Source organism: Protomyctophum parallelum (assembly GCF_964188405.1).
Source record: "Protomyctophum parallelum genome assembly, chromosome: 2".
In the NCBI taxonomy this organism is placed as follows: domain Eukaryota; kingdom Metazoa; phylum Chordata; class Actinopteri; order Myctophiformes; family Myctophidae; genus Protomyctophum; species Protomyctophum parallelum.
Genome location: NC_139699.1, coordinates 15,282,368 through 15,305,782, shown reverse-complemented (window position 1 = coordinate 15,305,782; position 23,415 = coordinate 15,282,368). Strand labels below are relative to the sequence as shown.

The 23,415-nt window shown below is 42.0% G+C and overlaps 1 protein-coding gene across 3 annotated transcripts in view; it reads right to left on the bottom strand.

Annotated features, from left to right (window-relative positions):
* Positions 1–14,398: 14,398 nt before the first annotated feature.
* Positions 14,399–23,415, bottom strand: part of usp10 (ubiquitin specific peptidase 10) — a 43,995-nt gene continuing 34,978 nt past the window's right edge. For all 3 annotated transcript variants that reach the window (XM_083758432.1, XM_083758430.1, XM_083758431.1), the window contains exons 12-15: positions 20,055–20,220; positions 17,376–17,520; positions 17,027–17,092; positions 14,399–15,126 (exon numbers count right to left, since the gene is read on the bottom strand). In XM_083758432.1, coding sequence (XP_083614558.1) covers positions 14,939–15,126; positions 17,027–17,092; positions 17,376–17,520; positions 20,055–20,220 — 565 coding nt within the window. In that variant the 3' untranslated portion in view covers positions 14,399–14,938. The remainder of the gene's footprint in view (positions 15,127–17,026; positions 17,093–17,375; positions 17,521–20,054; positions 20,221–23,415) is intronic.

Below are 23,415 nucleotides of genomic sequence, written 5' to 3'. Positions count from 1 at the left end.
GTGTACATAGCCCTGATGTTGCCATGTTGGTAGATTTCCTGGGAGATAAGATTCTGACACACACGCACCCACTGATTTTCAGTATGCATCTTCATTGTCTCTTCAGCATGAATGCTTGAAGAGTATTCAGCTCCAGCTCAGTGTTTCCAAACCTGGGGTCTGACTCTGGACCCCCTTTGGGGGGTGCCAAAGATCACATGGGGTGTGAGGCCTGCATGTCAAGTTTTTCCCTTTTTAATCTTTTTATTTAACTGTATATTATGATTATGTTTTCATAGAAGAGTCAGGGAGCTGTGTAAATCAAAATGGTTTGGCCTGTTCCCTGTAAAAATGAAACTCGTTGTGGGGCGCCTTGGCAAGGCGAGCATCGCATCTATAGTCAAGCAGACAAGCACGGCACATGGTTAAGCCCTCAATGTCAACCACATATGGCAAATTATTGTTTTTAATGTTTTATCGCCGTTTAATCAAATCCTCGCTCTTGTCCCGCCTCTAAAACACTGTATCCGTATATCTGGTAAAATATTGCATTTTTTTGGGTTACGATTATTGCCGATACTGATGACAGATTTGTCGCGCATCCCTAGTTTGAGAGGCAAATATTATCTCCCCCCAGCCAAGGGGATTCCCGTCTGGCTGGTAGATGCTTAGGTTGGTGCTGTGACCTGGATTGGATTTCCTGGTGGGGGGGAGGTCAAGGTGGGGGTGAATGTAACACAGTAACCCTGGCAGCCAGCTCATGTCCTGGTGGGGGGGAGGTCAAAGTGGGGGTGAATGTAACACAGTAACCCTGCCACTGTTGCCAGCCAGCTCATGCGCCCAATATATCCCTTCCCCTTGGGAGAAACCTGGAAATAGAAAACTTAGGGTGACAGTGCATGACACCATATTTTCAAGCGAGCATGGTTCCTTCCTCGGGTTGAGTACAGCTGTGACGTAGAGGGTGCGCTGTGACTGGCCAGTCGCTGTGATTGACACCTAACCCTAACCTCGTACCTCAGACATTGGAGAAAAGCCCAGAAACCTAACCTTAACCTCAGTAAAACTATACCTAAACCTAACCCTAACCTTAACCTCAGTAAAACTATACCTAAACCTAACCCTAAGGGCCGATCCATACTCCTATTTTACCACTGTTTCGGCTCTGTAGTGCCGAAATGATTTCGGCTCGTCAGAAACTTTCAGTAGCACCGAAGAGCCGACTTTAGGACGGTACATTGTAGGCTCTGCAGAGCCGAACCGACTTTTATTCGGCTCTAAAATAGGAGTATGAATCGGCCCTTACCCTAACCTTAACCTCAGTAAAACTATACCTAAACCTAACCTCAGTAAACTAAACGCAGTGGCTGGGGGGCGTTTCCAAGAACCCGGAAGAACGACGGAATCCGCGGAAGATCCCCTCCTCGCTATTTTCAAAAACCCTGTCACTCAGGTGGCACAGTGGTAAAGTCCCTGGCTGCCCACCACCATGAAGGTTGTGGGCCTATGGATAGGGCGTTTATCAGGATATGGGACAATTACCGGTATTGGAATAATTATATTGTACATTAAAACTGAGTGTAGACTGGCACTGATTATGATGCATCAAACTACTGTGGAGCTCTATGTTTCAAAGATGAGGCTTGTGTTCCACATGTGTTGTTTTATTCCCTTAATGTTAGGTGTGGTTCTGAAACAAATACAACAAATACTAAATCAAATATGCATATATCAATTTAACTAAAAACATAGGACTTAACATGAAACTAACATAAACATGACTCACTTGCTTTTCCATGGACGCACACATGAACAGAAAAGGCTCAACACTGCACACCAAACGTTTCTCTTCTGGAGCTGTGGTCCAGCTGCCTGCCTTACATAGCAATCAGTGAGTTCTGTCCTATGATGCTGATTGGCCCCACCTGGAGGGCCTTTTCAACATACACCTTTTGACAGCACCTTTCAACAGAACAGAACCCACTGAGCATTTTTTGGTCTAATAGACGTCTAATATTCGTCTAAAGGGCCGTCTAAAAATGGGATAAAAAAAAACAGCATAATCAATCAACATACGTTGATTAGCTGTTGTTTAAACGTCTATATAGAGACGTCTAATGAACCACTAATCAACGTCTAATCTAAGGATAGACTTAAAAAACTTAAATTTTTAGACGTTTTGTATCCCATTTTTAGACGCACGTCTAATAGCCGGCTATTGCTCAGTGGGAACATCTATCTAAGCACTCAAAACAAGTATTATTTGTTTTACTGTGGGGGAAAACAGGACAATTTGATAGTGATAGTGATAGTATTTTAGAGATATTTGTCAGGACCTCATAGTCTAGACACCCGTCAGGGATAATCCCGGACAAACCGGGATGTCTTGGTGTCCAGGCAGTTCTTCATCAGGACTGCATGTGGTGGTGTGGTGTGTCTTGGGCGCCCATCCCTCTCCAGGTTGGATGCAGTTTAACGTCATACCCAGGACAGGTATGACTGCATGTATAAGCAGGTAAATACACAAGTAGACTATGACAGGGGCAAACACTGACTTTGTTAGTAAAAGCAGCAAAACAAAGTATCAAATAAACGTCCCTCCAACATACAGCGTTACACATTCCAGATTTATGACAGGTAAAGAGGATACAGATGGGTACCTGTGATGAAAGATGAGAGCTGGCACAGTCACAGAGACAGAGACAAAGACCTTTATGTGAAGCTGAATAATAGCTCTCTGTAATTTACAACACAAGGCTGCATTGTGACCCAGATAACTTACATTTCTGTCCATGTTGAAGATGACGGCTCTTTCAAATTTACAGTAGGTCAGCTAGGGTGACCAGATTTGTTCCTCAAATGAACAATTTGGATCTGTTCACCCTAAGGTCAGCGCTAGCAGTGACCAGGGGGTCCCCACGAGTGGTTCTATCAGCGGTTTTACCACAGATTCTATGGTTTGGCTTTAAAAAAATAAATCGATCTATACACACTCACAACACCTCATGATGCTATGCGTTGTAGGCTGGTAGATCTACTATTTTTGAAACATTTTGAAAATCGTGCAAATCTTTGGAATGTTTTTGAATAATTTAGAAATTATTTAACGCAACAAATGGTGTCATGGGGTCCTTGGCACAAAACCTTTTCAAATTGGGGTCCACAGCCAAATAATACATATGCATGTTTGGGTTGACATGAAATGTTTTGAGCCATTGACATATATAGGACAGGTTAACATGTATTCTACATAAATGTTTTGAGAACCACTGACATATATATAGGACAGGTTAACATGTATTTTACAGAACCACTGACATATATAGGACAGGTTAACATGTATTCTGCAGAACCACTGACATATATAGGACAGGTTAACATGTATTCTACAGAACCACTGACATATATAGGACAGGTTAACATGTATTCTACAGAAACTCAATCCCAAATGATGCTGACAATTACACTGAGGCTCTACAGAGACCACTTTTCTTTCCACACAGACTTTGACATTTCAGGTTGTGCACTCAGTCTAAATGCATGTTTAACAGGAAATCTAAGCTGTCACGCCCATCAGACTTCTGTCTTGAAATTCCTCTGTAGCTGTTAGCAAGTTTAACCATAGTCTACTGACCGATGTTTATAGGAAAATATGGATGTCTGTGAGGAGGAGTGAAGCGCCTACCCTTGACTCTGACCTATCTTTGATCCATATCGTTGCCTCGGGCAGAAGTTGTATCTCCATATTTCAACTGTAAATTAAGTGTCACACAAAATGTAGCCAAATCAATAGCCAATCTACAAGCTTGAAGTTTGTAGATCTGCGATTCTGAAATATTTTGAAAGTGAAGGCGGTTAAGTCTGTGGGTTTTTATATGTAACCAATGAAAAGTGCTAACCTTAATTTGTCACTAAATGATATAACTACATTTGGATCCATTGAAATACTGCTTTTTATTTTATTTTTTCCCTCCACTTGGACATGCTAGCTATAGGTTTCCACCCCGACAGTGACAATACTCTTCGTCCGATCTCCTAGAGCGGAGCCTGCGTGGCCGAGTGCCTCATATCTAACCTGGGATGACCTCACTTAAGTCAGTCTCATACATTGCTATGCAAAACAGCTGAAAAAGTTACATTCCTACTATCCTTGCCTCCCGAATATTTCAGTTTGCGGGTGGGTGGGGGGGGGGGGTCTCATCTGGGAGACGTTCCTCTGTGACATGGAGAGGATTAACTACCTTCAACCTGGCGTCCATATTTGGGGCAAGTCATTATAAGTAAGTATCGTTGGGAACAGAGCCATGTGGCCCAGAGGTCAGCAGCCTACTGTATATCTCCTGTTTCCATAGCGCGAGGCAGCTTGATGTACAGTACAGTACAGTACAGTACAGTACAGTACAGTACAGTACAGTACAGTACAGTACAGTACAGTACAGTACAGTACAGTACAGTACAGTACAGTACAGTACAGTACAAGTGCTCAACTACAAGTGAACGTTGCTCTATCATTCATATTTTTACTTGAGTTAAAGTACTCAAGTACTTGGTTTAAAAATATACTATGCAAAGTATGCAAAAGTAAATGCTTTTAAATCACTAAAAAAGTGGTGCAACTCCGTGTGGGGGTCCCCGGGGGGGTCCCCGGAACATCCAGACCCCCAGGAACGCGCCATGGGGGCCGGGCCGGTTCCGGCGAGCCGCCCTGTGTCCGAAACGGTTGACAAATGACAGTTACCGTGTGGGGGTCCCCAGGGGGTCCCTCTACTGTACTGTACTGTACAGTATTGATACACCTGAAATCATCATATATACAGTTAATATGAATGTGTGTGTTAGGCTGCACAACAGTGACACTTGGTTTTGAAAACCAACCAAATGCTATTTTCGTGCTCAGACCCAGCCAGGAAGCCAGCCAGGCAGCCACACACAAAGCTACTTAAAATGAAGTGGTTGCACCACTTAAAAAGTGTAGTACATTTTATTCAATGGTTTATATTAATGCATGAAAATGTCCCAAGATAATCAAAGGTTTCCACACAATATCAATAATTGTGAAAGTAGCAGACATACAAGCTCGCAACGCAACATGTTGACATTTTGACGTGTTGTGGGGTTAGAACCACCAACAATTTTAAAAGTTATTTTCCCCTAAAATGTTCTAAAATAGCAGATCTACAAGCTCACATTTTGTCATGATACAAGACATTGTGAGCTTGTAGATTGTCTATTTTCCTAACAGACACGCATGTTAGACACGAGACAGCAATGCTGAGTACATTGTCGATTTAATAAACAGTTCATATTAAATGGAATCCACCACCATACTGAAATACATTACTGAAATCTCACAAAAGATTCTGCACATAATTACTGATCTATAACAAATTGAACCCAACCATAATAACATGATAGAATGTACATTGAGGTTAGTGGTGAGAAGAAATGCAGACAATTATTCTTTACCATAGAAAGAAGAGTTATTGTCTCCACCAGGCCGAAGGCATGGGGGGAGAGTATGTTTTACACGTCCGTCCGTCTGTGTGTCCGTGTGTCCGTGTGTCCGTCCGTGTGTGTGTCCGTGAGCAGCTAATCTCGGCCACCGTTAACCCGGTCGATGCCCAATTTTGCACACACACTCCCTGGATGCCAACGATGAACCTCTGCCCCAAACTTTCCAGAACGGCCTGTTATAGCGCCACCAGGAGGCCGCTTTGTGCAAAACAAGTTTTTGCACAGTACACCTACAGATTTTGTCCAAACATCGCGCAAATTGGTACACAGTCTCTCTAGAGCCATTCAACGAAACGGGTCTTTCAGATTTCTCAGACTCCATCCTGATTGGTTAAGATTGGCTTCCAAAGTTCACAGGAGTGCTCAGTTTCAAACAAAATGCTGCAAATCATGAACACATCGCGTGATTTCCGTGAAATTGTGCACCCACATTCCCACTAGGCCGAGGAAGAAATGCCACATGAACAATTTCAACTCAGCCTCAAGGTGGCGCTATAACTGGCCGAAAAGTGTTTTTACCTCTAACTGCACGGATCTGTGGATAACTTTGTATGCCAACTCCCTAGTTTACGTTTGTTGCCATTTTATCCAACCACCAGATGAAGGCAAGCTGCAATGTCCTACATTCCTATCCTGGTGGAGACCTGTGCCCAGAAGGGCACTTTTTCTAGTTTGGACATAGATTTGAAAGACCATGGAAAAATAGATTGGAAGTGAGTGACAGTGTGGAACATCATTGCCATAACGTCTCACAAATACAACCATCTATTTTATTTATCACCAAGAAAATGCTGTCAACCTCAAATAGTACCGAGCCCTTTAAAAGAAACCTTTAAGTCATGTTCTGGGAATGTGCAGGAGTCAAAACGATCAGGTGGCCAGGCTGTGTGTTACCTCACTTTGAGGTTGTGGTCCCATGTTTAGCACAGATTGTGTTACTGAGTGATGATTCCACACACTCAACCAATCAATTAAGATATTATTTGCTGAAAAACAAATACCCCAAAAACCAAATCGATAGACATCAATGCTGTGGAAAAGGTTAAAACGCACTTATAATTTATTTTAATTTTCATGTAGGCCTAGTCATCAATGTAGTCAGTCATTTAATGAGTAGTGTCATCTTCTGCTGTAGTTATAATGGAACCAACAGGAGGCTATGTTTGTGCACTGTTTTCTTTTAGTTACTAACTGACTTAATTTGGTGTCCCAACAAGGAGACAAAAATGCCATGATTAATTAAATTTACAATGTAGGCATTTAGCAGACGCTCATATCCAGAGCACCTTACACGTGTTTATTTAACTGCATTCAATAAACAAGGAGTGCAGAGAGAAGTGAGTATGGCCGGATAACTATCATGCCTTATGCTATCACGTATCTAATACCAGTTAATCAATATTAACCTATAGCATTAACTAACATGTGTCCAAATCACATTAACTATTTACAATGCTGCAGTAGTGCACTAAACTATTTTAAAAGCCATTATTATTTGCACATTTAATACATCCAGAAGAGGTTGCTATTTTGCAAAGTGGAATACATCACTCATCTATGTCAACCTTGCATGCAGACCTAATGAAGTCCTCATGCACAGATTGGAAACTCATTGTTCCACAATCAACCTCTGTTTATGTTCAAAACAAGAGTATAAACATTACATAACCCAACCATGTATTTTTCACTCACATCTTGGCGTTAGTGACCAGGGAATCTCCTGGAGCTCTTCTAAACTCCAGGTCAGAAGAGAAGAAAGACATCATCTATATGACCTAGATGGATTATGAAGGACACCCGCCCCTAGCAACAACTTGTTTGTGGATGATGTGAAACGGTAAACGCCTGAGATATCTCAGAGCCAAGAGCTCTAGGCTCTAGGCTACTTAAGTAAAAGTATCAATACTGCAATGTAGAATACTCTGTTACGTAAAGTAAAAGTCCGGAATTAGAAAATGGACTTGCGTAAAAGTACAATGGTTTGGTATAAAAATGTACTTACTTAAAGTACTCCAGTAAAGTACAAAATAACTCATTTTGGATAAAACAAAAACAAAACAGTTAGTCTTTCCGCTATGACTGTCTCTGTATCAAAGAGTCACATTTGATTGACCCTGCAGCTTTGTAGGCTACATCTATTTTGCACACGGACACTTTGCATACTTGGGTGAAAATTGCTGTTCTGATCTGTTATTATGTATCAGCAATTGACAGAGGCATGAGGAAATTCTGCTAATTATGTTAAGTTAAGACAAGTCCCTAAGATAAAATAGCAGATCTACATTGGCTATTTTCAAATAGCTGATGTATTCGAAGGGCTAAAGTGGTTAAACCATGGCGTCAGCAATCTTTTTGAAATGGAGTGCCATGTTTTTATTTACTTGATAGTCGGCGCACCATATTAACATTAAGTACCCGTAAGACGCCCTGAGGGCGAGAAGCGACCTCGCCCTAAAGGCTGAGGTCGCGTGCACACATCCGCCTGGGTGACGGCTGACTGCTGGGCGAGCGCTGGCCCTTTGGCATGGGGGGGGGGTCAGATCAACATATGGAATGAATTCTGTATGGAGCGTGTCTAGAGTGTACAGTTTTCTTTTATGCTTTGTTGTATAGTACTGTACTGTACGTTAATAATAAGTACACAGGTTATTTGAGGCCTCGTATAAGTCCTTTGGGCTTCTTGCCTCCTCCTAGCACTTTCCTTTTTCTTTTTTTCTACGTATTTTTTTCCCTTTTTTATTGTTTTATACTGTAATATCAAATCAATCTGTTAATACATTTTCATCTCCCAGACTTCCACTGCAATTTCAGCTTGTTCATCAGTCACAGATCACTAGGTCAGAGGTTGCATACCTGGACAAGGCAGGTCGCTTCATCTTTATGACCTTTGATGTTCAGCAAACAACATTTTCAAGACATGAACATAATCAAAACCATACACAACACTGCTGCACTTCTGGGTCATGTCAGGCCAGCTCAATGGTTGTTTGTGACAACCATTGAGCTGGCCTGACATGACCCAGAACTGCAGCAGGTGATCACAATCATTGAGCTGGCCTGACATCAAGGTCAAGTTTATTCATAATATGTCCCAAACTGGGCACTTCGTTTCATATGACATCTAGGCTATATTCTCAGAGGTGTACACAAAACTAAATATCATAGATAGACTGTGTGAATAAGAGGAAGGGTTATGTGAAGGAGTTGCATACAGATAGGGGACTTAAATTGACTACATTTATTTAAATGTTTTATTTTTAAAGAAGAATCCTCTCTCTCACGAGCTTGTAGGTCTGCTATTTTTGAAAAATCGAAGAAAGACTGACATAGCTTTTTCAGAAAACTTGTCAGCATTCAGAAGACATTTTTAGAATCTGATCTCAGGTCAAAATGGGTTAAAAGCATTATGGATGAAAACAATGAATAGTTGCAAGCAGCCCTGGATGGAAGCCCAGATTACGTGAGGAAGTGTGAGACTACAGAACCTCCTGAGTGGCAGACTGGCATGTGGGAGAGAATGCCTGACATTCCAAAGCTTCAAGGCCACTTGTTTGGCTCATGGCTCAGATAGTTGTGAGCCAACAGTTGTGAGGGCAGGAATAAATGCCATCCAACTCTCCAGCCTGGTTTTTTAGACCTCACCGTTTCAGTCATCTCGGTCTCTACTTGCTCCAAGTTCAAAACATGCATGCGCGTCCATACATCACACTCAAGGACGAAGGATGAAAGAATATCAAGTTTGATTGAAACCTCAAATCCATTGATACTGTGCTGTAACCTCTGGAGCGTTTCTGAACAATTCTTTAGACCACTGGACCACTTTAATCTCCTAACACCAATTTAATACCAGGGTATCAACAATAAGAGCACAAGACCATACAGGCACAATAACATGTAATTGTCGATCGACTCCAATTCTGTGGCAATCTCTCCTTGTTCTGTGCCAAGGCCTCTACACGCCACAAGAATATGGCCATTAGAAATTACCGACTTGTGTTGAAAAATATGCCTTGTTGTATAGTTAGAACCAACCATTACAGAGGATCAGTCCTCGGAGTGGCTGAAAAAGACCCTGCTCTGAGTGTCTAGGTGGTCCACCAGTGGGTGTCCATGGCTGTAATTCTCCCTGCAGGCCGTAAGGCCTATAAAGATGATCTTTAGTTGCGTCGTGACATTAACAAGGAAAATATTGCGCTTAATGATACGTTTAAGTCTTAAGAGTGAAACCGCACTCTGCATCTCAGCAGAAGGCCAAACTTGTAGTTTTGTAAAGAAATACAGACAGGGAGAAAAAACCTTACTTGGCAGATTCTTCAATAATGGGCCATGCTTTCCATATAAACCTGAGGCAAGCTAGCTCACCCACTGGCCCTAAAAAACAAGCGTAGCGTGGACGCGTGTGGTGGAAAGTAGCTAAGTATATTTACTTAAGTACTTTAATCAAGTACAGTTTTGAGGTACTTTTACTTTACTTGATTTCCGTTTTCTTACACTTTCAAACATTGCCAATCTACAAGCTCACAAGGTGTCTCGACGCCATGCATTATGAGCTTATAGTATGAATCTCCTTTGAATTTTTTTGACTATTTTACTTTGGTACTGAAAAAAAACCTTTTACAGTATTTCTAGAATATTCAGAGTACTTTCTCAGCCAGTGAAGGCAACTAGCGCTAGACCACAGAAGCAGAGATATACAACATAGTGGAAACGTGACACAGTCTGTATGTTGACACGGTAGGCCAAGAGAGACAGTGTTGGGAAGACTGTAGTTGATGCGTACGGGTACGGTTAAAAATTATGCAAATATACAAAGAATGTTAAGGATCAGTTTCTCCTTTATTTCACGATTTTGTTTTGGTTTATTGTGCACATTGTTCTGTAGGCTCGTCCAAGGTGTAGAGACTGTTTGGAGTATAATAAGAACATTGTTCTGTAGGCCAGTCCAAGGTGTAAGAGACTGTGTAAGAGAGTCCAAGAGACTGCAGATGTTTGGAGTATAATAAGAAAGCTATGTAGTCTTCTGAACTACACGTCTTTAGCAAACGGCTTTTTGCACAATCTTTTATTTTGAACAATAAACAAAATAGTAGAATGCTGGAGGCGTGAAATTAAAAGACAGTATACTATAGATCTTTTTCCTTTTTTCCCCCCTTTTTTAAAAGGTGAACATCCCAACAAATCCCAGCAGACAATAGTGTTAGGAGCAAATATTGAACAGAGCGACATCATTGAAGCAGTTCACACCAGCAACATGTCCGGGCCAGTTATATGAAAAGATTAAACAGAAAAACAACAGAGTACTTTAGTTTGTCTGTTTTGAAGGTCCCAACTTCCAAAACATTCTCGAGGGAAAGTAATGCAAACCAACAATGTCACGATGAGTGCATCAGAAATGACTACAAACCCATCAGAACACTTAAAGTAACCTTTATGTTACAAGGAGTACTGACAAGACTCAGTCATGTGGACCGCTATGAGTTATTTCAACAGAGACCCATGTGTAGAGGCTAGAACTCATAGCGGTCATGTGGACCGCTATGAGCTATTTCAACAGAGACCCATGAGTAGAGGCTAGAGGGCAAACTAAGATGTGTTTCACATGAAAGGCAGTAGGGTCATTGTTGTGACGATGTCCTTTGGTTTACCTGACCTGGGAGCAGTTTTAAACTTAAAAAACCCATGAACTATTTTGTTGGAGGGGGAGGGGAAAATAAATAAATGAATGCTGGGTCCCATTGAAGCTAAATAGTGCACTTAAAAAAAGTTCTAAGTCACTTCTAAATTTGTATTTGTATCCAACAAATATTTTTGTTTGACATTGACTTTAATATTAAGATAAGAGAACTGTGAATAAATTACAAAGTGAGGGATGGTGTTAAAGCTGCATTGTGCAATTATTCTCTTATAGTCACAAGGCCTGAAAGTTGTGCTTCATGGAGACATAACACCAGCTACCATTTTGTGCACACGCCGACCATTAATAACGTTTTCAACCTTCCTTACTAGATCTTACTAGATTGGCTGGATTTGGACATCAAGCATGATGTCCAAATCCAGATTTATGATTCCGCTACCCAAGCTCCTAGCTGCCATATTTGTTGAAATGCTTTGGCACCTACCTTGCTCTCTAAAATCTGCTCACCCCCTCCCACTATGGAAGATGTATACCCACACAACGTTTGAATGCACTTCAGCTGATTTTACAATCATTAGCCATGCAATTACCAGTTAAATTGCTATACATTTAAACTACCGACATCTTCAATTTACATCAAAATGGAACATGAACAAAGAAACATAAGTTCACACACTGAGTGAAAAGCCCCCCCGTTTGTATACATATGGCGCTCAAAACATCACGCAAGATCAAGAATCAACTAATCTATAGTAGCCTCATTAGCAAGACCAGGTTTTCCACAGAAAGCCTGGTTTCCTTTCCATTTTTAACCAGTGCTATCCAGTGTATAGCCTGGTTTCCTTTCCATTTTTAACCAGTGCTATCCAGTGTATAGCCTGGTTTCCTTTCCATTTTTAACCAGTGCTATCCAGTGTATAGCCTAGTTTCCTTTCCATTTTTAACCAGTGCTATCCAGTGTATAGTCTGGTTTCCTTTTCCTTTTAAAGTCGAATATTGAAAAGCAAAACTTTGACACTTTCCACACGACAGCAACAATACGCAAACTTGCAACGCAAATTGATACCGGTCTGAATCTAATGGGAGTTTGTTCAGTGTGAAAACTTTATTTTCTTGATTCACTCTTTTATTGGGTGAGCACCTGAGCCTAGCTGGATACCTTCTCTTGTGTTCAACACGTTGGCTGCGGTGTGGGGTTTAGTTTTGTTTCGAGACAGCCAGGGGAAAAGAAACCTTGTTTTCAAACACAATGGCTTGTTGTAATTTTCCTTGTTCATCTGTAGGGGGCGCATACTGGCTAATGGTGCTTCAAAGTAAATTGTTCTAGTATAGATTCAGTAATTAGGTGATAGTGATCAACTCTGACACTAATTAAATGGCTCTTCACCACAAGGTGGTGAAAAAAAAACAATTATAAAATAAATATATCAAGCAAAGAACTTGTTAGATTTTATTCATTATTGTGCTTTAGCCTGGGTAATTTATTCCAAATACCAATTCAAATGTAAGTGAAATTCTGAAGGGGGAGAGAACATGACATGAACAAATTATATATATATATATAAAAAAAAAAAAACATTTAGTGATTCAAAAATCTCATCACAATCGACTAGTGATGCAAAAGCAATGTCTTGAACCCAAGCATGTGCGCATGATTGAGGGACTTCAGCGTAGGAGCAGAGTAATAGGTGTAATCCCAACTTTCCCTGAACATGATCAGGTCAGCTTCCTTCCTCAATTCCAGAGGAAGATATGAGCCACAAAATAGTAAAATACAGTCAGGTACATTTCCCTAACACTTCACAGACATTTGACTTAATGATGCTGCCCTGACAGCGTTAGACTCATATACACTGAGATTTGGATGAGACGAAAAAGAAATAAAGAAAAAACATTTTCTTTTCAAAATACTGAACCTAAGGCAGCCCCCTGTTTCTGCTGAGTTGGGGGTAAAGGGGTAATTTGGCGTAACTACACCGACAGGCTATCTATCAACACAGGTGCAATCTTTGAGACCAGAACAGAACAACTGAACGATGGAGATCGGGAGGGAGGTTGAAGTAAAACGATAGCAGGTTTTTAGCAATGAATGCCGTGTTCACAGGTTGCCACCTCTCCAGCCTATTATGTAGCGCTCACACAAGAGTCCAATGTGTTTTATCATGTATCCGAAGAAAATGCAGGAATCAAACTGGGTTCAGCTGAACAAATGACGCCGTAGCAGCCCCAAGACGTTGGTTGACAATTTTGGAAAGTTTGTGTTTTTTTTCTTTCATGCGGAAACAGACTTGACAGTGGAGTGCCTTTATTCCTCAGAAAAAGAGCACGAGCACAAACAGTCCGTCAGTCACCTCCATTTAGATTGATGTTTATATATATATATATATATATATATATATATATGTATATATATATTTTAGTCGTTCAAAATCTGCATTATCATGACCACATCTTATAATCATCAATCAGTTTTATTTATGTGCACAGAAGGTTTCGTTCTATTTTTATCATCTTTTTTTTTTCTTTTTCTTTTTAAGCACACAGACATTTCTTTTAATTAGATCGTCAATATAATTCTAAACTCCCAAAACTCCCACAATGTTCTCTCAAACAAGGAAGCTTCAAAGAATGCTTCAATACAACGTAGCATCTCAACGTAGCAACGTAGCATCTCTCCATTCCGTTTTTAGATTTTCCTCTATTTTTTCTTTTTTTTGACGGTTCAAGGATTATTACCTATAATTAAAAGTGTCATAAAATTGAGGAAATGGACAAAGGGAGGAGGAGGGTGAGGTGGTGGCAGCGGTGAGGTGAACATCACCCTGGGGGGGAGGAGGGTGAGGTGAACATCACCCTGGGGAGGAGGAGGGTGAGGTGAACATCACCCTGGGAGTGCAGAAACATGAGAATGCTGTGTAGTTTTGCTGGTTGCCGGGGGCCTTTTTCAACGAATGAGAGAAATTCTCCAACAGACATTTTTACAATGCTGAAAATCCATCAGGCCAACGACTCTCCTTACTAAAAAGGCAATACACTGATATTACTACACCATAAGAAAAAAGAAAAGAAAAAGTAGAGAAAAAAAAGAAAAACAGCAGTCCAAATTGTAGCCTGGTGTGGTAGATAGTTCTGTTAATCCACTGTGCCTGGCCCCGCCCCCATTCCAATCCGAGCCTGGTTGTGGTTGCACAGAGTTGGAGAAGAGTCTCAGGTCCCTGACCTCAAAATACCCCTCACCCCTCACCCCGAACCCCCCCCCCCCACACCCCCAGTCATTCAACGGTCCCTCCTCGCAGCATTAAAAAAAAAAAAAAATAAGAAAAAAAACACACAACAAACAGCAGTGGTGGAGCACAGAGAAGAGAAAAGCAGTCACAGGGAAATCTTTTCTGAACGGCTCGTTTCTCTTCTTCCAAAAGAAAAAACGGAAAAGGAGATATTTAATAAAAAGGAAAAAAAAGGTGTCGGAAAAGCTGGTTCTCTGGAAAGCAGGGACAAGGGGGGGGGAGGGAGAGGAAAATCTTGCAAGAGAAGAAGTTGGGCAGTGTTCCTGTTCATTAGTTTGGTGTGTATGCGTTTGTGTATTTTTATGGTGGTGTGTGTGTATGCGTGTTGTCTCTGTGTGAGTGCGTGTCTGTGCGTGCGTGCGTGGGGGCAGGTGCAAGTGTGCAGTCACATGTGTAAATGTATGTGTATTGTTGACGAGTGTTTTTTGCGTGTAATGTATATTTGCTGTTCTTGTACTGTTTTGTGTATGCGTGGTGCGTGTGCGTGTGCGTTGTGGCGCGGTAGCGGCGGCGTGCGTGGTCTCTACAGCAGGTCGACGCGGCGGTAGTACAGCAGGTAGGCGGTGCGCTCCTGGGTCTGCTTGACCACCTGGTACTGGTTGATGACCTTCACCGCCTGGTCATCGATGCGCAGCCAGCCGTTCAGACCGATGTGGAAGACATCTGTGGTGTAATGGCCGCCTGTCGCGCTGTTCCCGTGGTGGTAGACGACTGTGGGAGGGGCATGTGCAGAGGAAGGGGGGGGAGGAGACAATTACAGGATGTTGTCCAATTACCAGTAGGGCTGTCTGTCCTACTTGTACTGTCCTACTGGTGAGAAGACAATTACAGGATGTTGTCCAATTACCAGTAGGGCTGTCTGTCCTACTGGTGAGAAGACAATTACAGGATGTTGTCCAATTACCAGTAGAGCTGTCTGTCTCCATCGGGACATTTTGACTTGACGATTCGTTGTAGTACAACTAATTGCGATGTGTTTTTGTGAACGCAAATTGCAGAGGGTGACAAATAACTTAGAAAGAAATTACTCACAATGATTGTGAATTGTTTTGTCCCAATAATAATTATTAGCAGCTTTTAAAGGGATTTGGGGTATTCAGCTATGTAGGGCCCATCATTGTGTAATGTACAATAACTAAAGCAATGGAGGTCACAGCGACCCCAGGGCATGAGTTTGCATGAAATCACAAATCCAATATTGTAATAGTTCTTTTCAATACATGAAAAAGGTTTTGATGGTAGGCTGGACTGGGGGCAATCATATCTTACTAGCAAGGACAGGATTTATTTTATGAGGGCAGGCAGGCAGGTCCAAATGAAAGCCTCCTTTCATCCCATAATGTGGACCTGTCCGACAGTGAAAAGGGCTCTAAAATGGGCTCCAATCTGGAGGAATTATAACTACCGCAGCTATAGAAATCTATCTAAAAGTATGCACAAAGCTTAGTTGTAAAATTACAAACAAAAGGTCAAATTTTGAATTATATAAAGCTTTGTGGGGGGGATGAAGAGCTGACTGGAGTATAAACAGATATAGGAGTCCCCCCAACATTATAAAAGAAGCAGAGTGATTATGTAAAGATGGAATTATTCCCAAACAGATTAAAACCCATTTTGGGCTGGAACCCCTTTTGGTGTTAGCATTGTGTTATGCTTTAGCTATTGAAAAATAGAAGATCTACAAGCTCATAGCGTGCCACCGAGTGGCGCTATGAGCTTTTTTTGACTGACATAGAAACATAGCTTTTTCAGAAAACTGTCAGGATGTAGAAGACATTTTTTTAATCTGATCTCAGGTCAAAATGGGTTAAAGAGCCCTATAAGTGGGGTGTCCCTGTGACACAGGGTTAAGGTTCCAGCCCACCACCGTGAAGGGTTCAGTGTTCGTGGTGAGAGGCCAATACTCCTACTACTCTGACTGAAGTCATGTTTAGAGTTGTAGTACAATAATACAGCATAGTACGGGTGGCCAATACTTATTTTTCTTTCTTTTTCTTTTTTTTTCCTCTTCTCTGAAGACAGGAATACATTGACTTTAATACATTTATTATAACTAAAAATACATTATTAGTCATAACATGGCCTGGTGTTAATGATCAGATATAAAATATCAGATAAGGTATATAAATCATATTCAATGAACTACTGAATTAAGACATAGGGAAGGGAAATTACTAGGTCATGTAGAGTAGGCATAACAGGAAATTGCTACTAGTATTCTTTGCAATAAAAGGTGTTATATAGAAACATAGGTTGTGTAAATCAAGTTGATATGAAATATGAACATGTTAGTGAAACAGATGTCTCTGAGTTGGTGATTGACTGAACCATGAAAGACGGTCAGCCAATGAATAAACAAAGATATTTCTCTGCGAGCACTCTAGCACACCAGGACAACGGGGAGTGTCCAGAAGTGACTCTATAGCCTCGCTTGGTGGCCAATACTTCTAATACTCCTACTACTCTGACTGAAGTCATGTTTAGAGTTGTAGCACAATAATACAGCATAGTATGGGTGGCCAATACTTCCAATACTCCTACTACTCTGACTGAAGTAATGTTTAGAGTTGTAGTACACAGTACACAATACACAGTACAATACATCACGTACCTGCAAAGAGCCTGTATGTTCTTTGGCCTTTCACAACTTTGCTCCGCACTCCAGAGGACAAGAGGTCTGAAAAGAAATTAAAAAGATTAACAAATAAATCAAGAGAATAATTAATGAATCAATGTACCCGAAGCACAAGGCTAAAAAAATACAATTTCCTGTAAAAATTAACATTTCAACAATCCTATTCAAAACTCGAAAGCCTCATCCAAAAAAATGTCAAATAATTGCAGTGTATAATAGATCGGTAAGGCTCTAGCGTGCCAACTAGAACTGTATGCATATGAGTTCAGTGGGGTTCCTGTGAGACAAGCAATAAGGTAAAAAGTGGTCAATGCATAGTTGGTACCTTTGCTGATTTCCAGGTCAACGGGGTAGTCGATGGTCTTGACCAGTTTCTGGCAGCCTCCGGTCTTCTCAAAGACGAACCTCTTGAGATGGAGCACGAGCACTGGAGGGAGCTCTTCAAGAGTTACCCTCCGACTGATCTCAATCTGGAACAAAGAACAGAAAAGAGACGTTATGAAGAATAAAAGGCATGAAAAGATGTTGATAAATTGCGGATGGAACAATATCATCATCATCATACTATAATTCAGTCAATGTCTGTCTGAATGTGTCTGTCTGTCTGTCAGAAACACCGCCCTATCTCCTCACCGCCTGCACCAATGGCTCCCACTTTTCACACAGGCATTGGCCATAATAATATGGAGGTCTTAACGAAGCCCTTTTTCCAATTTAACAAATTATAAATTAATAATGAATTTATTAGTGAATTAAAAATGCACCCAGGGCGCAGTTACCCCTGCGGCCACAAGGGGGGGGGGGGGGGGGCAGGGCTAGTGCCGTAATTTCCGGACTATAAGCCACTACTTTTTTCCCCATGCTTTGAACCCTGCGGCCTATACAATGGTGCGGCTAATCTATGGATTTTTACAGCTAACGGCCACTAGGGGACCTGCTAAATCTATCTCTATGGCCTCTATGCGGCTTATAGTCCAGTGCGGCTTGTATATGTACACATTTGGTTTTTCCCCTACATTTAGCTGGTGCGGCTTATATTCAGGTGCGCTTTATAGTCCGGAAATTACGGTATATCTAAATATAGAGATTAAGAATAGGAGGGACAGGTAGACGCCTTAACAGACGACGTCACACTGATAAGCAGCAGCATGCGCGCGCCGGCCCGGCAGCACAAGAACCCTGTCTCTCATAAGATGCAATGGAAAGGTTCTAACTGCACTCACGTGTAAAAATGCACCATCAAACTTTCAGATGCTGATTTTCTCACATTGTGGAGGAAGAATGATTACGATTCTTATTGTGATCTCTCGCCCTTGGGCCAAAGGGCTAATCTCCTTACATTAAATCTTCATTAAGCTTTTAATTTCCAAACAAAACTTCACAAAAAACCCCACAATGAAGCCTTTAGATTTGGTCTTTCATTTGTCAGAAACACTTGCCTGTTGAGAGCTTTGATCTCAGCGACTCATCAATCACATTTGGACTGATGCTGCGTTCACACGGGCAGATGCAAAGATTCACCGCATATTTGTCACTTTGTATCTGAAGTTGAAGCCAGTTCAACTTATTTGTAGCTTTATATCTTTTGTAGAATAGATATAGATAGATATAAACGATAGAGATCATTTTTCACGATAGACATTTTCTATCGTGAAAACGATATATATCGTCATATCGTCCAGCCCTATACTGGGCGCACTTTGTCTACTACTGGAAAACACAAGGTGACACAAGGTAACAGCTGTAGACCAGAAAGATGGCCATGCCAGTAAAGAGGCTCAACTGTCCAGCTGTAGAGCAGATGTGCCCATCAGCAGCTCTGTCAATATGCTAAAAGCTCTCCGTTTCATCAACAATGTGGTTTTCAAACAAATAGATTTCCTTCAGTACTATCCCCTCAGGGCATGCACTGGGGAAACCTTTCGCTAGTGTCCACAAACCAATGGAAGCAGCAGCTACTACGATGATATTTCTTTTTTTTTGGTAACATGCCCAGAAACCGAAAAAAAGAAAAGAAAAAGAAAAATCACACCCGTGTGAAGTGAGTGGTGTAACTCCATGTTGGGGGGGTCATCCAGACCCCCACAAACGCGCCCAGCGGGCCGGGCCGGTTCCGGCATGCCGCCCCACGTCCGAAACGGTTGAGAAATGACAGTAACCGTGTGGGGGTCCCTCTACTGTACCCTCTACTGTACTGTACTGGCACACCCGAAATCATCATATATACAGTTAATGTGTGTTAGGTTGCGCACAGGTGGTGAAAAACAACCATGCTGTTTTCGTGCTCAGACCCAGCCACCCACACAGCTCCGTAAGGGAGTGGTTGCACCACTCAAAAAGAGGATTTAAACTGGATATAATACGTGCATAATCAAGTGCAATGTACATTTTGGTAACTTCTCCACATTTCACCCAAGATACATTTTAGGAGAATAATAGTCACAGTAATAGAGATAACATATTTTAAAGTCACTTTTCAAACTACTGTATCAACAATGACAATTTTCAATGGCAATTTGCTGACAATGGGAATTTCAGCCGCAGCATTTGGTGCAATCCAAATTCCATGTTTGTACCAAAATCTCCTTAGTCCTTTTCATTCAATTTGTAAACACAAATTGTGATTCACTAAACAAATCTTTGCACAACACTGATGTCAAAAGCGACAAAAAAACCCAATGAATTGCATGTTTATAGCGCTTTTCCAAGTGCTCAAAGTGCTTTACAATGGTTCATTCATTCATACATTGGGAGGTGAAGCGGCGAACAGTCGACGCCAGCGTCCTCACTTCCCACATTCACACACCAATGGTGGCGAGCTCACACAGACACACGACTCATTGGAGGCAATGTAGGGTTCAGTGTCTTGCCCAAGGACACTTCCACATGTAGACAGGAGGAGGAGCCGGGATTCGAACCGCCGACCCAGGGATCATTGGACGACCTGCTCTACCTCCTGAGCCACAGCCGCCCTCCCCTAGTCTGAGGAAGATTAAAGGCGTACCTCCTGCTTGCTCTTAGTAGTGTAGCCCTGGACCGACTCCCGTGCCACCAGGGTCTCCAGCGCCTCCTGGACCGTACGGATCTTCTCTGACTGAATGTCCAGTTGTAAGGTAAAGAAGGGCTGCAGGGTGGCCGACTCCTTGGAGTTCTGTTGGTACACCACCGATCTGAGAGCGCACACACACACACACACACACACACACACACACACACACACACACACACACACACACACACACACACAGTGAAGACAAGCTGGTTAAGAGACTGAGTGAACCTACAGAGAGTTTGGCACATATTCTGGTATGAAAACAGTATAAACTGATGAGAAGCATTCTGTGGAACTACAAATGAAAACAGTATAAACTGATGAGAAGCATTCTGTGGAACTACAAATGAAAACAGTATAAACTGATGAGAAGCATTCTGTGGAACTACTGAAGGGTTTCAATACAATTGATATTGTATATTCTATTTTTTTGTTCTGAGTAGCCACATTTTACCCACTCCCCAACCCCCCATAATAATATGGAGGTCTTAACGAAGCCCTTTTTCCAATTTAACAAATTATAAATTAATAATTAATTTATTAGTGAATTAAAAATGCAAAAACGCACCCAGGGTACAGTACCCCAAGCGGGGGTAATATCTCACAATGGGTAAGGGCTAGTCCCAGATAAACTAATAATAAGCATAAATGGCAACACTGCCAAACAGCGCCCCCTAAAGTCACAGATCACAGAACTGAATGCTTCAAGCTCGTTTTCTCTGCTAGCTCTACTCCTGCAAGATATAAGCCATATCTAAAATAAATAGTGGGTCAAACTACACAACCAATATGTCAATTTGAAGCCATCATATGACATGAAAAAATGAAATAAAATCCAATCCAACGGCAGCCCCTCAGTCAGGCTGGGTCACATTTACACTCGCCTCGGTGGCTGTAAAACCTCAGCGGGTGTTACTGTACGACGACAGCGCTCCATGAAAATCAACCACTGTACTTTCCCTCTCTGGTTGTTACAGATTCTGAGAAAATAATCCCATGTGTATATCCAGTAAGGCCTGGAATTAAGCCAGACCAGAACCCCCATAGACAGTCATTTAGGATGGGTTACACCCCCACGGGTTCTTTGCTTTCAAAGTTGTTTTGTGATTCTTTATTTGTGAATGTGTGCCCCCACACCTTGTGGGCCATGGCCACAGTCAGCCCACAATGGCTTTAACCCATTTTGGGCGGGAACCCCTTTTTGTGTTAGCATTATGTTTTGCTTTAGCTATTGAAAAATAGCAGATCTACAAGCTCATAGCGAGTGGCGCGCTACGAGCTTGTAGGTCTGCTATTTTTGAAGAATCGAAGAACGACTGACATAGAAACATAGCTTTTTCAGAAAACTGTCAGGATGTAGAAGACATCTTTAGAATCTGATCTCAGGTCAGAATGGCTGCGGTCCCGGTCCAGAGGGACACTAGAGGTGGCTGGTAGTGGGCCTGTTTGTGATGGCACCCTGATCAGGGTCTGGAGCACTGGGCCAGCAGCGGTACCGCCAACACAGGGGGCCCAGATAAAGATGGCACCATGCTCTTTCAGCCCTCGTATTAACTTGCAACGGAGCCACAGCCAAGCAAAAGAAACGCAAGGACACACCACTGCTTCCACACCACAGCTCTTCTACTCAGCAAGAAGAAAAATAAGCTCAGGGCAAGAAGAAAAGAAACACTGACAATCACTGCAGCTTAGGCGGAGAAACGGGTCCAAGCCACCAGCGCTTCTCCAGAATCAGAATCAAACTTTATTGTCACATCACATTACAGGTAACATGGGTGAAATTCTTGTTTGTGCAGGCTCATCATTGCAGTTAAAAGAAAGAAAGTGCATAGTACATGACTAATCTACAGGGTACAATATGTATGCATATAAAAAATAAGGTGATGTAGCCTATGTGTATATACAGAGTAGTCTCTACTAAAGGAGACCAATCCGTTCAGTCTGTGTGGCGTCACCAATCCTAGCTCTTGTTCAGCAGTCTAATTGTGGACAAGTAGAAACTGTTCAAGAGTCTGGTGGTGCTGCTCTTGATACTCATGTAGCGTTTGCCCGGCCGTGGGCATAGAAATGCCATGAGAGGCGCACTTAGCGCTTTCTCAAACTCTGCCCAAATCCAAACGGGCCTAAAATGTATGCTAATCTAGCCTCGGTCCCAGGCTTACTTATCTGCGAAAAGTAAAGCCTGGTCACAACGTAAGGCAGAGAAGCATAAAGTAAAGCCTGGTCACAACGTAAGACAGAGAAGCATAAAGTAAAGCCTGGTCACAACGTAAGACAGAGAAGCATAAAGTAAAGCCTGGTCACAACGTAAGGCAGAGAAGCATAAAGTAAAGCCTGGTCACAACGTAAGGCAGAGAAGCATAAAGTAAAGCCTGGTCACAACGTAAGGCAGAGAAGCATAAAGTAAAGCCTGGTCACAACGTAAGGCAGAGAAGCATAAAGTAAAGCCTGGTCACAACGTAAGGCAGAGAAGCATAAAGTAAAGCCTGGTCACAACGTAAGGCAGAGAAGCATAAAGTAAAGCCTGGTCACAACGTAAGACAGAGAAGCATAAAGTAAAGCCTGGTCACAACGTAAGACAGAGAAGCATAACGTAAAGCCTGGTCACAACGTAAGACAGAGAGGCATAAAGTAAAGCCTGGTCACAACGTAAGGCAGAGAAGCATAAAGTAAAGCCTGGTCACAACGTAAGACAGAGAAGCATAACGTAAAGCCTGGTCACAACGTAAGACAGAGAAGCATTAAGTAAAGCCTGGTCACAACGTAAGGCAGAGAAGCATAAAGAAAAGCCTGGTCACAACGTAAGGCAGAGAAGCATAAAGAAAAGCCTGGTCACAACATAAGGCAGAGAAGCATAAAGTAAAGCCTGGTCACAACTTAAGGCAGAGAAGCATAAAGTAAAGCCTGGTCACAACGTAAGGCAGAGAAGCATAAAGTAAAGCCTGGTCACAACGTAAGGCAGAGAAGCATAAAGTAAAGCCTGGTCACAACGTAAGACAGAGAAGCATAAAGTAAAGCCTGGTCACAACGTAAGGCAGAGAAGCATAAAGAAAAGCCTGGTCACAACGTAAGGCAGAGAAGCATAAAGAAAAGCCTGGTCACAACGTAAGGCAGAGAAGCTATCGGCGGATGTATCCTCCGGAACATCCATCAGATGTATTTCCCCCGGATACGATATTTTCCCGACCAATCACAACACTAGTGGTGGGGAAAAAAATCGATTAGTCAATTAATCGCGATGCCATCATGGGCGATAATTCATCGATGCACAAATGTCAAACATCGATTATATAATGTATTTTTTTTCCCGGAG